This window comes from Micromys minutus (genome assembly GCF_963924665.1).
Source record: "Micromys minutus genome assembly, chromosome: 17".
In the NCBI taxonomy this organism is placed as follows: domain Eukaryota; kingdom Metazoa; phylum Chordata; class Mammalia; order Rodentia; family Muridae; genus Micromys; species Micromys minutus.
The window spans coordinates 53,456,106-53,470,087 of record NC_137952.1 but is presented as its reverse complement, the minus strand read 5'-3'; the positions used below and the strand labels follow the sequence as shown (position 1 = coordinate 53,470,087).

Below are 13,982 nucleotides of genomic sequence, written 5' to 3'. Positions count from 1 at the left end.
CTCTGTGTGTACACATGCCTATATTCTACAATGTACAATGTCAGTGGGTAGTATTAAACCCTGGACTTTTGCTGAGATTTTTGTTAATTTTAAATATCTTTTATTTATATATCTATATGTTCCTGTGTTAAATATGCATGCCAATATCCACGGAGGCCAGAAGAGGGTGTTTGATCTCCTGGATCTGAAGAGTGACTGTTATGAGCTCTAGAATTGAAGTCTTGTCCTCTGAAAGAGCACATATGCATTCACCCTCACACGTTACACACAGATGCACACAACACAACAAATAAAATTAAAATAAAAATGAATATTGTCAATATGAAATCACATAAAGTAAAAAATAGAAACTAAACATAATTCCTAACACATAAACATGAAATGAGTAAGAACATAGCAGTCAAACACAGCTCAAATTTATAACATAGTTTATTTCCTTAATATTTACTTATTCATTAATTTTGAGACACTATATCTTTCTATAGTCAACCTCCTGAATGCTGAGATTATAAGCCTGAGCCGCCGTGCCCATATCTGAAGTAACAACAGACAGGCAGAGTGGGTTTGGAAAAATGAAAACAAATTAAGAACCAAAGTAGCTTATGCTGTGCAAATGCACACCCCATGGCCTCAGTGAATACCAGAGATACATGTGCATGTTCACCTTTACACAGATATACACATGCTAAAGGGTATTATTAGAAACGGAAAACTAGATGGGTACTGTGTTGTGTGCCTATAATCCCAGTACTCAGAAGGCTGGGGCAGATAAATCTCAAATTCAAAACCAACTTGAACTACTTACCTAGACACTACCTAAAAAAAATCAACATTAAAAAAATCCTGAAAACCACTCATAGGTCCATCATTAAAGAATGAACAAGAATGGTGTGTTTAGAGGCTGTAACTCTGGTTACAAGGAAAAAGTGGAGGGCTATGCAGTGCGTCAGAGAGCCCTTGGGCATTGGGTTTGCATGGCAGGGTCCTTTGGGCTTTCTGTACAAATGTATCACCTTCCACTGTTTTCCTGTGTCCCCTTCTCCAGACATCTTGGTTAACATGAGGCTCTTGCTTAAGGATCTATATTCTTCCCCCTAAGTGTCTAGTTTCCCTCTGATGGAGACCATACAGATTCAAGGAGGAGGTCAAGCATATAGTACACTCAATATGCTCTCAGCCCAAAGCTGTGCCCTCTCTACTGAGCTGTGAGTCATGGGAAGGGGTAGCTATAGGAAAGTGAGAATATCTCACTGGATCTAGAGACCTAGAGTGCAACTCTAAGTACATTGATAGAAATTCTACCAAAAGGTCTTTGTATGTCCACACTACACACACAAGTGAGGCCTGTGCCTGGCACCTCTCTCCTTCTAGAGTCTGAAACTTGAAACACTCCTATGGGATCAGCCCCAAACACCAGGAGCACCGAGTCTCTGATTGATCTCTGGCAGACAGTATGTCACAGGTGGCCTCATATCTTGTTGCTGGGGATTAAGTCTACCCTGTGGCTGCAATGGGATTCTGAGAGTTTCTATCTTCCCCTGGGACGCCACCATACACCTCCTTGTGGTGGTTTGAATAAAAATAGTCCTCCATATGCTCATAGGGAGTGACGCTATTAGGAAGTGTGGCCTTATAGGAGTTGGAGTGGCCTTGTTGGAGGAAGCATGTCTCTGGGGGGTGTGTTTTGAGGTTTCAAACGCTCAAGCCAGGCCTTGCTGCTGAGAATCTGGATGTAGAAATCTAAGCTACTTCTCCAGCACCATATCTGCCTGCATGTCACCATACTTCCTGCCATGACAATTCTCAGTACACAGTCAAAAGAATGACACATGGTGAATAATGCCTTGAGAAACTATGAAAGAAGCTCCAGGAAAAAGGCAGAGGGCCTTTTACCCCAAGTGCATTTTGTTTTCTGAATTGTTCTTGGATATGATTCCATGCCTCCTGCAACAAATATTTGCATTCAATTTATAAGACATGCTTATTCCTGTTGAATGTTGGGACACAGCTATAGAACCTAATCAATGAAAGGGTATGCTGAGTGCTGTTCTCAGCGTGACATAAATCTGGAAATGGCCTCCTACCTTGATTTCATGCTATCTCAGGTAAAATCTATAGTATATACCAGGAATTGTGTTTAAATTGGTCTGTCCTCAAAAAGTTCTGGAAAAGGGTTGCCCTGTTAGCATTTAGTATGTGCTTACTGGTGTTTATTTACATGCTTTTCTGAACTCAACCAAAAGTACACTGAAACTAAAGAATAGTTGTCTACAACATTAGACTATAGTCCACTTCATTTTTAAGGTCTTCAAATCCCAGTTCCCACACACAGATCTGCACAGGTCGATGAAAGCAGACAAAAGAGTGAACCTCTGAACTGTAACCCAGTCCTAATTAAATGTTTTCCTTTATAAGAATTTCTGTGGTCATGGTGTCTGTTCTCAGCAATAGAAACCATAACTAAGACATTCCTCCTGCTATTGCTGCCACCACTGCCTCTTGTTCTTTTGCCACTGTAAGTCAGAACCTTAGTATGATTGTACAAAATCTACACCGGTTACTCAGCCTTGTTTGGTCATGGGATTTCAGACATGCTTACTGTGACATGTGTAAGTCACAGTGTTATGTGTACTAGCAGGGTATAAGCTCCCCATCCCAGACTCAGAGAGGGCAGAAGCCTGGGGTTGAAGTAGAAAGAACAATAAAATTTCCTAAATGGATATTAGTATTCTACTCAAAGTAGAGCAGACCCTGGTGACCACCACATTTCTGTGAGGTAAGTGTAAGCTGCAAGTGTAGGAAGGCACAGGCATTCATTTGTGGGAGTGTTTGTATAAGAATGTGTGGTGGGGGTTCATGTTAAGTATATAAGGGCAGGTTTGTAGTTTGTGTGTGTGTGTGTGTGTGTGTGTGTGTGTGTGTGTAGTTTGTGTGAAGTACAATAAAGGTGCTGTTACTATGTTATGCATGTTGTTGAGTGTCAATGTTGTGAGCTTGTGTGTGTGTGTGTGTGTGTGTGTGTGTATAGAAACACCCCAGAGAGGGACACGAGTCCTCTTACAACTTTACAGAAACCAGTACACAACACAGGCATCTGGGTGTCAGCAGAGGTGTTTACATGAACACTCAGCTCTCCTGGCAGGAATTGTTCCAGAGCTGGTAGTGGTTCATCCAGGGTACAGAGTATATCAATGATGTACAAATCAGGCTCTGTAAAAGAATTTAAAAAAACAACAAGATAATCAGTTTGGGGGAAAAGTAGTTTTAAAAGGTGAGAAAAAAGACTCCTGTTCCTCAAACCTGGGGGCATCCAGAAAGGAACTGTCCCTCTGTGACCCAAGGCAGGTGCCTCAGTTCCAGGAAGGAATACTGAGTTTCCTCCTCTCCTCCCATTCTTGTACCTATACCCTGGGATAGAAAGAAGCCCTCTTTTATCTACCATTTGGACAAAGAAAGACAAGGCAACATAGAAAAGGACAATAAGGGACAGCAGTACTGAGAAGATGATGAGACAGTCCTCTGTGACCTAGAGAAAGAGAGGAAGATCACAAGGAGAAGCAAATTACACTTGCACCCTGGGACGCTGTACACCAAGAAGTGTGAGCTAGTCCTAGGGCTAGGTATTTGCTGGCCCTGACTCTCACAGCTTGAGAATATTTACTCCCCATCCTTGGCCTTTGGGCATTCTCAGAGAACTCCCACCACACACCTTTTTTAGCTCACTGCTTTGCAGGGGACAGGAGGCTTTCTTCATCTTATTTTTCTTGCATTTGGTCCTGCCAATCTTCACAGTAACCAAATACTCCACTCCTGTGGTCAACTGCAGGAAAGTAATTAATCACACTTCTAATTTTTACTTTGAGTGTTTAGTGGCTGACCCTTTCCAAGAGGAACTACTGCTTCCATTAATCATGCACCAAAACTCAACTCCTTCCTCCCCTCCCAATGAGCGAGTTTCAGTGGCAACTGAGATCTCTGGTCAGCCACAACCCTGTGCCCTCAACTTTCTTGTGATGGCTACACAGTGCCTCTATTTTGTCCTCCACTCCACCTCATGCTAAGACAAGCTGGGTTGCCTGGTAACCATAAACCACCATGATTCTCATACTGCAGTGAGGTACATGGCCCTATTTCTTCCCAGTCTGTGCAGTCATTCACTCCTTCCTTACTCTCCTTTCCAGCCAATCAGAAAGTAGACAATTTAGCAACATATCTAAATATGGATTAGAGAGATGGCTCAGCAGTTAAAAGCACTTGTTGTTCTTGCAGAGAGGACTAAGGTTTGGTTCCCAGAACCCACATAGCAGTTCACAACCATCTGTAACTCCAGTTCCTGGGGATCCAGTGTTCTCTACTGGTCTCTTCAAGCACAATGTAGATGTGGAGCACTTCTTTACAAATACTTGAAGGCAGAACACTGATAAAAATATAAGTCTTTAAAGTTTCATAGTTTAGGAGTCAAATTGATTCGAGCCATTCTTTCCTCGTGTATTAGTTCTGAAACCTTGAGAAAATAACCTAGCAGCCTCCACTTACAAGGTTCACATAAGCATCCAAGCTGTTTGTAGAGTCTTGGGCAAGACAGAAACACTTTCACTAATGCATTTAAAAACAACAATAACAACAAGCTATTGTGTAGATATTTCCTCCCAATAGAAGCATTCACTCCAGAGAGTGGAGGCTAGCTTATAAGATTCAGGAATCAAGGGGCTGGAGAGATGGCTCAGTGGTTAAGAGCACTGGCTGTTCTTCCAGAAGTCCTGAGTTCAAATATCAGCAACCACATGGTGGCTCACAACCATCTGTAATGAGATCCGATGCCCTCTTCTGGTGTGTCTGAAGACAGTGACAGTGTACTTATATTAAATTGGTGGGGGGGGGGAGATTCATGAACCAAATGAAACAAGATCATAAGGCTTCTACCCAAGGTGATTAAGGAGAATTTTAAAATAGGTTAGACACCTGAGCCACCTGCAGGAACTTCTGAGATACCATTATCATCCTGAGCCATCACCCTTATTGGGGTAGGCTTTTTGGTGATACAGATGCTATTAAGGTGCTCCATGCTCCCCTTAAGTATCCCCCATAAACTCACTGGTAAGCTAAGGCAGACTTGCTTGTTGGTGTCCTATCTGTAGTAAGATGTTTGTTGTTCAGGTTTCCCCAGGACAAGTCACACAAGGATATCCTAAGGATTTTTAAGTTATTAAGTGTTTCTGCCAATGATGATGTGCTGACCAGATAAGGCAGAGAGAACACCAGCCAGGGCCAGCTCCCAGGAGTGCATCTCTCTTTTCTTACTCATGATCAAACCCTAAGACTAAGAAGGGAGTGAGGAGGAAGAAGAGAAGGTGGTAGTGAAGGAGGGGCTGGGAAGGCCTTTGTGGTAAAGAAGCCACACACATGGAGTAAAACACAAAGAAATTTGGTGGTTAGGATGGAGGTCTGGTGCCTCAGAAGAATGTGCAGATTAGAGAGATGTACATATAGTGTAGAGAAGCTCTTGGAAGCCTCCTGCTTCTTGTGCCCAAATGCCAGTGTGGTCCAAACTAATAAGATAGTACATCTGTCTAGGGGAGATGCAGGCAGAAAATTCACCTTAATCCTGGTTGAAAGATTTCCATAGAAAAATCTAAGGCCAGGGCCCAGGACAATTGCTCATGGCTGCACTACAAACACAATTTCAACACTATCCTGGAATTCCCTAGAGTGCAGGGAATTCCCTAGATTGACAGCTCCTCTGCTGTCATCAATGGGCCATTCTACTTAATCAAGGGGATGTTATAGAACTGTATCAACCACTGTCACACTGCCTGGCCATCAGCAGGTTGTATGTAGGAGAAACCGAAAGCATGCATGCACGTTTAACTTACTGTTAGTCTCGTTTGTTCACGCAGAATACAAACAGCCATATCAGTAACTATTTTGACAAGTGCAACTAGGTGGCAGCATTGTGCTACATTGTTACTGTTCTGACTCATTTTGGCTCTAAAGAAGCAATAAGAGAGTGTAGAAACACCTAACCAAGAGCCCACAGATGGTGAAACCAGGCTCACAGCTTATCATGCTTGTCTACTACCGACTCTTTGCAGTATTGAGACTTTTGAAGTCACATCTAGATATTGATATGTTCCGAAACCTGTGTCCATGATCCTCCCTTTCCAAGTGACAGGCCCATATTGTCCACTCGGCACTTTAAATAACTTCAAGTTTTCGGATAACATTTAAAAAAACTTTTCTTGACTAGTTAACTGTTAATGGTAGAAGGTTGATTTCACAGGTTATCTTGCTATCTCAATGATAGCTTAAGAAAACCGCTCAAAGTGAAAACAAATGAGAACAGCACCACCTTGTGGTCATAGTACATAATACCAAGGCATCCCCTTGAATATCTGCAGCAGGATTAAGGCACCCATTGACCTGGTTTTTTGTATTGTCCATCCCGCCCAATGCCTTCTCTCTCTTGCTGTCAACTCCTGTTCCTCTACCCCCCAATTCTGACTAGCAGTCTTTTCTCATAGTGAACTAATTCTACTCAAAACTGGCTAGCTAGGATGCAGGATTATTACTGACTGATTTACATAGTTTACTATCTGACCTTGAGGAAACACTGGCTCACAGTTTTCAAACACATGCTTTCCTCTACTGCCTTCCAACTGATACAGTTCACAAGAACGTTGTGTGTAAAGCGAAAGAGACGGCACAGTGACACGCAAGTGTGATCCTAGCACTCATACCCCGTGGCTGGAGGATGAGGTACATACAGGACAGCCAGGACTAACTACAGAAACTCTTCCTCAAAAAGGGTAGAAGTGATATGTCTGAAGCTGCTTGCCTATTCCCTGTTCCCATTGCTCTCATCAAAGCCTTGCTGTTCTAAATGTCTCAAACACAAAACCAATCCTAATTTACAGTCCTGGACACTGAAGAAAAAAAAATGCTGTTGGAAGTAAGGAATCTACAGAATGTGTTTATGGTTTTTCCAGATAATATCATTAAAAAAAAAAAAAAAGAAAGAAAGAAAGCCATCCCCATGCTGGCCTCTGGTAGGCCAAACAAAATTCGATTTCTCCCACAGAACAAAGGAGAGTGGCTACTGGTCAGCTTTGGGACAAGAAGAAGGGAGTAAGGATTAGCTTCCAGCCTGAGGCCAGCCTCAGTCATATAGCTGTGGTGACCAAATGAGCTGCTTAACTCAGAGATATCATGTGTGCCCATTTCAAGGAAGCTACCCTGAGGAGTTTCTGTTACTTAGTTAATTCCCATGTCTCAAGAAGCAGGGTGGGGCTTGTGTTGAGGTCTGGGAAACAAAGTACAAACCTGCATCTGACTTTGAATTATCTTCTGAACTTTAAACAAGTAAGTGTCATTGCTTGCATTGTTGTAAGACTGGATGAAGAAATGGAGCGTTGAGTTGATGTTTGCCTTGCTCGTGGCCTTCTCCTTGAAGCCCCCCCACCTCTGGAGGTTATTCACCTTAGCCATTACAACCACGGTCACCAGCAATATCAGCAAAGGAATCCTCAGTTCTCTAGCCTTCATCTCTGTGGCTCCGAAAGGCACTTATCTGTGGTGTTGCCAGCTTGAGAATGCAGCAACAGTCCTCTCAGTCTTCCACGGCGGTCATGCCAGCATTGGCTTCCTGGGAGACAGCTTCATGTATGCTAAAGCAGAAATCAAGACACCACGTTCATTCTTCCAAGGTGCTAAGGACATTATCCATGGAAAGCTTCCCAAGAACTACAGCAGTGTGTAGTGTGATCCCAAGAACAGACTTCAGAGCTACACAATAAAAATATGCTGTAGTGGACAGGGGACACTATGTATAGGAGTGGATAAAAATTTATGGAATAGGTCACATTAGAACTGAGACAAAGGAATTGACTATGTGGACCCTGGAATAGTACATTCTAACTACCTTTAGCAAGCCACCAGCATCTCCTGTGCTTCCTCAGTCAGACTTCCTTACTCACCTACCTTCACCTGCCACAGATTTCTGTCTGCTGTTTCCCACTGTGAAGGCAGGTTCCCAGGTTATCCCTTGTAATCCTGTTGTGACCCAGCAGAGCTTTGTGAGGTAACTCCAAGCTCCCCATGTTAAATCAGCCAAGAGTCTTACTCAGAAATTATCACTGCAGGGTGCAACCTGTATGTAGAAACTCATCACAGTACCCTAGTTTTTGCCCCAGAAAAAGGATAATAGTAAAAGAATCAACAAAATCTTGGACTAGAGAGATGGTTCAGTGCCAGCATAAGGTTAGATCCTCAGCACCCACAAGAAAGTCAGATTTGTCAGTAAACACTAGTAGCTGTGGGGCTGGAAAGCAAATATGGGTGGGTCCTAGGGCCTCACCTGTCTGTCAATCAGTGTAGCCAAAATTCTAAGTCTTGATTCATTGAAAGACCTAGTCTAAAAAGAAGACAGAGAAATGACATAAGACATCCCAGTAGCAACCTCTGGCCTTCATACACACCTACCTACACCAACACACACACACACACACACACACACACACACACACAGAGAGAGAGAGAGAGAGAGAGAGAGAGAGAGAGAGAGAGAGAGAGAGAGCACAGTCTGAATGTAGCGTAGTGATTGTATTGTGAAATGCTAACTTCTCTGTTTTACAGTTGTGCTGGGATTGTGTCCATGTTTCAGGAGGTTAAAAGCCTAGAAGAGGTTCTTTGGGCTTTTTGTTTGTTTGGGATATTTTCAGCCTTTTTGTTAGTCTCATATTATTTCAAAATTAAAATATTAAAAACTAAAACTAGTTGTTGAGAAATAGAGTGATACAGCAGACGACACACATGTCTCATTATCCTGTGTACTATGAAGATCCTTGAATAGTTATTCTCCCTGAGCTTAGAGTTTTCATCTCCCCTTTTGAAACAGAGTCTCATTATGTAGTCCTGGCTGACCTGGAACTCACAGAGATCTGTCTCCTGTGTACTGCCCCACATCTAACATCTCTATATATGAAATGGATTGATGCATAGAATTTGCTCCTGTGTCCAGCACTGAAGATTTCTCAAAAACATCTGCAGGATTCTTCTGAGTGTGGTTCATATGCCGGATCCATTGTCTGATGAGCTCCTAGCCCTAGTCTAAGCTCATTGTGTCCCTCCATTGTGACAGTTTATAGTACTGTTTGGATACATCAGGCATCTATATTGTGCTACATAGAATACTAGAATCTGTTGAGCTCCAGACATGGGAGCTTTGGAACACTCTAAGTGGGATCAGCCGAAGTCGCTACAAAGTAGATGTCTCACCTACACCCTAATTCCAACCATTCACCTCTGTACTGCAAGTGACTTACTATGTAAACTCTGCTACTTAGATGGGGGAAGAATTCTGCTTATTGTCAATTCAACAAACTCTATTAATTAAGCTAAATATAGCCAACAAAATCGGATTGCTATGTGCCAGCAGAAGGAGAGAAAGTATATGAAACATTCTGTTTAACTGAACTTGGGGCTCAATTCTTTCTTTCTGTTATATATTTTAAATTTTTATTTTATGTATAGGAACATTTATCCTGAATAATGTGTGTTCCATTTGTGTGCTTGGTGTCTGATAAAGTTAGAAAGGGGCTTCAGAGTCCCATGAACTGGAGTTATGGATGGTCAGGAACCACCAGTATGGGTGCTTGAAATCGAATACAGGGCTTCTATGCAAGAGCAACAACTACTCTTAACTAATGAGCCATCTCTCCAGCCCTGGGGCTCAGTGTTTTAAACAGTCCTCTGCTGAGCCTATGTGTATGTCAAAACTGTACAATAAAACTGCTTCCTGCCTCATGTCGGTGAGGGCATCCTGTTTCCTGGCCCAGTTTTCCCCAAACAATACCAGAAAGATCCATAATATGGAGAAGAAAAAAAGATATTTATTTAAGCCATGGAATAACAAAGAAATAACTGGCCTTTTTTTTATCAGTAGAATATAGACTACATGGGCAGTGTTTTACTGTCCAAGAACTAAGTGATCCATTGTCTGATGAGCCCCTATCCCTAGTCCAAGATCTTTGTGAGATAAAGATAAATTAGAGACCCTAGTCACAATCATCACAGCCATAAATAAGAGAAATATAGTGAGGATCACAAACCTGCCCTTGAATTAAAGAAAAAATAAGGAGCCAGAAATGCAATACCATGAGGAATGAAGATAAAAGGAGGAAGTAAGGGGCCTGATAATGTTCTTGGAACAAAGGTAAAAAATGGACTTGCATATCTTCACAAAATTGGAAAACTGGATTTCTGATTATAGCCCTGAAATAGGAGGAGTGTGGTGGCTGGTTTCATTTGGGAATAAAAAGAAACACACAAACTAATCTAAGCAGCTGTGGAGATTGTTTAAGAGATTGGCCATTTACAAAGAGAGGGGAATAATAAAATTCTCCTCATGTCATGAAAATAAAAGTAAAATGCTTCCTAATTTTATAGGCTATAGAAAAGGCAGTGAATTGAGAATTTCATAGACTAAGGAGAACTTAGAAAAGTCTTCTTGGTCCATAGCAAAGAGAAAAATGGATTTTAGCTGGGTCCATGTTAGAAGGCCATTACAGAGACCTTGCTAGGTCTTGTCCATAAGACAAGTGATGGATGATTCTGCAAATGGACACAAGTATTAAAATTTCAAATTGTTCCCTGTGAATATATGGGATTATTTGCCAACTGCACTTCATAGTGTGGATTGGATGTATGAATGGAGGTGTATAAATAAAACACATGGTTGGTAATAGAATAGATGAATAGATTTGGGGATTAACTGGTAAACAGTAAGGTGGATAGATAGACGGCATGGGACACTACCCAGAGTACTTCCTATGAAGTAGGCACCACTATGCTCCTATTCATTACCTGTGCCTATGACACTGGGGGGAAATGGACAGCCCTTGGCCAAAGTGACAAGGGAAAGACAAAACAATGAGCCTTGAGCCATAGTCCTTCTTATCTGCCTGTACCCAAGACATCTTACCATTTGCTGCCACACCGTAAAACAGACAGCTTTTGTGGTGATTATCCTCTCTCTCTCTCTCTCTCTCTCTCTCTCTCTCTCTCTCTCTCTCTCTCTCTCTCTCTCTCTCTCATCTCCCCCCTCTCTCCCCCCTCTCTCTCTTTCTCTCTCTCTCTCCCTCTCCCCTCCCTCCCCCTCTCCCTCCTTCCTTCCCTCCTCTCTCCCTCCCTCTCTGAAGAATATTTTCCTCATGCTCAGCAAATCTGGCCTCCTATTTGATAAACTAAATTTGGTATCCTGGCCCCTTAAGGATCATCATGCTCTGATAGTAGATGGAACTGCCTATGGCTGAGTGTGGTTTGGGTCCCTGGAGGTACTTGCATGAGCTGCACTACTTCCTGATTTTTCCTATTGACATCTCTCTAGGCTTGAGACTTGTCAGTCCAGCTCTTTCAGAAGAAAACAAGCAGGAAAGAGAAAAATAGCACACTTTATCACCACAGGCAGTATGCTCACAGCTGTGTGGGCTGAGCAGTCTGCAGACAAGGGTGTTTCCTGGCTGTAACGTTTAGTCATCTCTTCTATTCTGTCCTTGTTGTTGCTGTTCTTCCCTCACTGTACCCAACTCCAGTAGATACTCAGGTTTAGGCCTTGCCTGAGATTTTTTGGGCTTGCACTAAACCACCCATCAGTCTGGTCCAAAGGCATCCATTGCTCATGATACTCCAGCTTTCACTGGAAACCTGAAGTCGAATGTGCTTGCTCCAGAATGAGGTCACTAGCAAATGCCAGGGATGCTGGACATGTTTCAGGCTAGACAGCAGAATAGAACATATCCTGATCAGGCAGCCCTTCATTAATATTCAGGGTTGTTAGGCCTGGTGTCAGCTGGGGGACCCTAGGGTGTGCAGGAAAGCTCCTGGAAATAGCATACAAGAAAGAAAAAAAGTAGTCATTTCATTGCTGCCTGGCTAGTTGATTCACCACCTTAGCTTAACTTTTCTTACCTGAAATTCTAATATATTATCATAAAAATAAAGATCACATAGAATGCTATGCTGGCTTTTTATTACTACAATTAAATATTTCATGGTAGCCGGAATACAGACAGAAAGCAGTAGATCAGGTGCCAGGACAAAATTTACTCCTCTAAGAGATGTCCCTCCCCCTACACACTTCCTCTAATTAGACACCACCTCCTAGTTTTCATCGCCTCCCAGTAATGCCATCTGATTATTAATCTACCCAGAGAATAATCTGCTGAGCTTGCAGCCTTCAGATCCCATCAGCTGGCGACAAAACATACAAGCTTTTTTTGGGTTACCTTTCACATCCAAAGTATTACAGATGCTTGGGAAAATTAAATTATGAATTGCACAAATACCCAGCAGGTGTAGCTTAAAGGATCAAGATTCATATTGGCATCAGTTGTATTGGCTATTTCAATTAAGAAAAAAGTGATAAAAATGGAACTGTTCCAGGGCTCCGAGCTGTTTCCTGAGAACTTAACCCCAGAAGAACAGTAGATTTCTCCTACCTGTGAGTCTGGCATGTATAGATTCAGCCAACAGTGAATAGACAACTCCTGAAAAACAATTAGGTCTGGAGTAATCTTGTCTCTGAAAAAACAGAATAAAGAATATTTACATAGAGATTTTTGGTTTTTTAGGTATTTTTAAGAGATGCAGGGGTAGTAAAAGGGATAGAGGAGAGTGCAAAGGTCTTATACAAACACTATGCTGTTTTATACAAAGGTGCTGGAACATCTACAGATTTTTATAATCTGAAGGAGCCCCTGGAAGCCATCTCCCTAGATAGCAAGGGACATCTGTTTTTAACTAATAGATGCAGTGTCGGGGCTGTGAGAAGGGTCTCAATGTGCCACTCGTTTATAAAGCCTATACCTACAGCTGATGTCTGAATCTTCTTTTCTCACAGGGTAAGTAAAGAAAGTGACTCCTTACAAAGAAGGCTGGTATCATATTGCTTCTTTTCTAGACTTTTAAAGAGGTATTTCTGTAACCCGAATAGTCCTGCTCTGGGCAGGATTCTGACCTGGATATAACACAGACCCACCAGGTTGCCAGGCACCCTTCCAAGATGGCTCTGAAAGGAACAGTCAGCAGTCTGCTACCTTCTCAACCACCCATGCTGCCAACAGCAATCCCCAAAGCAGCCCTGGACCCTCACCTCTGGAGCTACCACAGATGGAAATGATTGATGATCATTTGACCTTGGCTTGGAAATGCCCCATGATCCTGAGGAGCAGGCCTGCAACCCGCACACAAAATGGCAAAGGACAAGGTGGTGCTACAGATGGTTCAAGTTGGCATTGCCTCAAAGATCCTGTACATTTTCTCCTCTAGGCTGAGAAATCACGAGGCCTAGAAAGATCATCCTCACAGTTACACAGCACTTCTCCCCAGGATGTCAGGATGGAACAGCTGGTGGTACCTGTACTCCTCACCCAAACATAAGTCTTTTATTTTCTTCATGTGTTTCCTATATAAAAAATAATTTATCAGCCTCTAAAACAGACTTCTCCATCTAAAGAAAGAGGGGTTTCTCCTTTTTCCTCTTTTTACATTTTATTTTTGAAATTTTAACTGATATAATTATACCAATGATATTTTGATACATGTATATAATTTGTACTGACCAAATCAGAGTAATTGGCATTACCTCTGTGATGACTATACTTGGTAGTCAGCTTGACTATATCAAGACGTAACTAAAATCCTAAAATGTAGGGCACACCTGTGAGATGTTTTTGCTTAATTTGAAGATCTGCTTCCAATCCAGATCTTGAGGAGGGAAGACACACCTTTAATCTGGACCCCACCTTCTGCTGGAAGCTTATATAGTAAGGACATGGAAAAGGAAGCTTTTGTTCTTTGTTACTTGCTTTTGCCTCACTAGCAAGTTCTTCACTGTCATTAGAGCCTACTTCTTTGGGATTCCAGTGTCTACTGAGGATCAACTGATACATCCAGCCTTGTCCACTGAGCAACTTCTGGATCTTAAA

General features: G+C 42.2%; 1 protein-coding gene across 1 annotated transcript; it reads right to left on the bottom strand.

Moving 5' to 3' along the window:
- Positions 1–3,054: 3,054 nt before the first annotated feature.
- Positions 3,055–8,410, bottom strand: CSTL1 (cystatin like 1). The gene is made up of 4 exons (XM_080931613.1): positions 8,354–8,410; positions 7,477–7,664; positions 3,710–3,820; positions 3,055–3,210 (listed from the first exon to the last, which is right to left on the bottom strand). The coding sequence occupies exons 2-4, from the start codon at positions 7,540–7,542 to the stop codon at positions 3,127–3,129; spliced, it is 261 nt and encodes an 86-aa protein (XP_080787739.1). The 5' UTR covers positions 7,543–7,664; positions 8,354–8,410; the 3' UTR covers positions 3,055–3,126.
- Between the last annotated feature and the right edge of the window lie 5,572 nt (positions 8,411–13,982).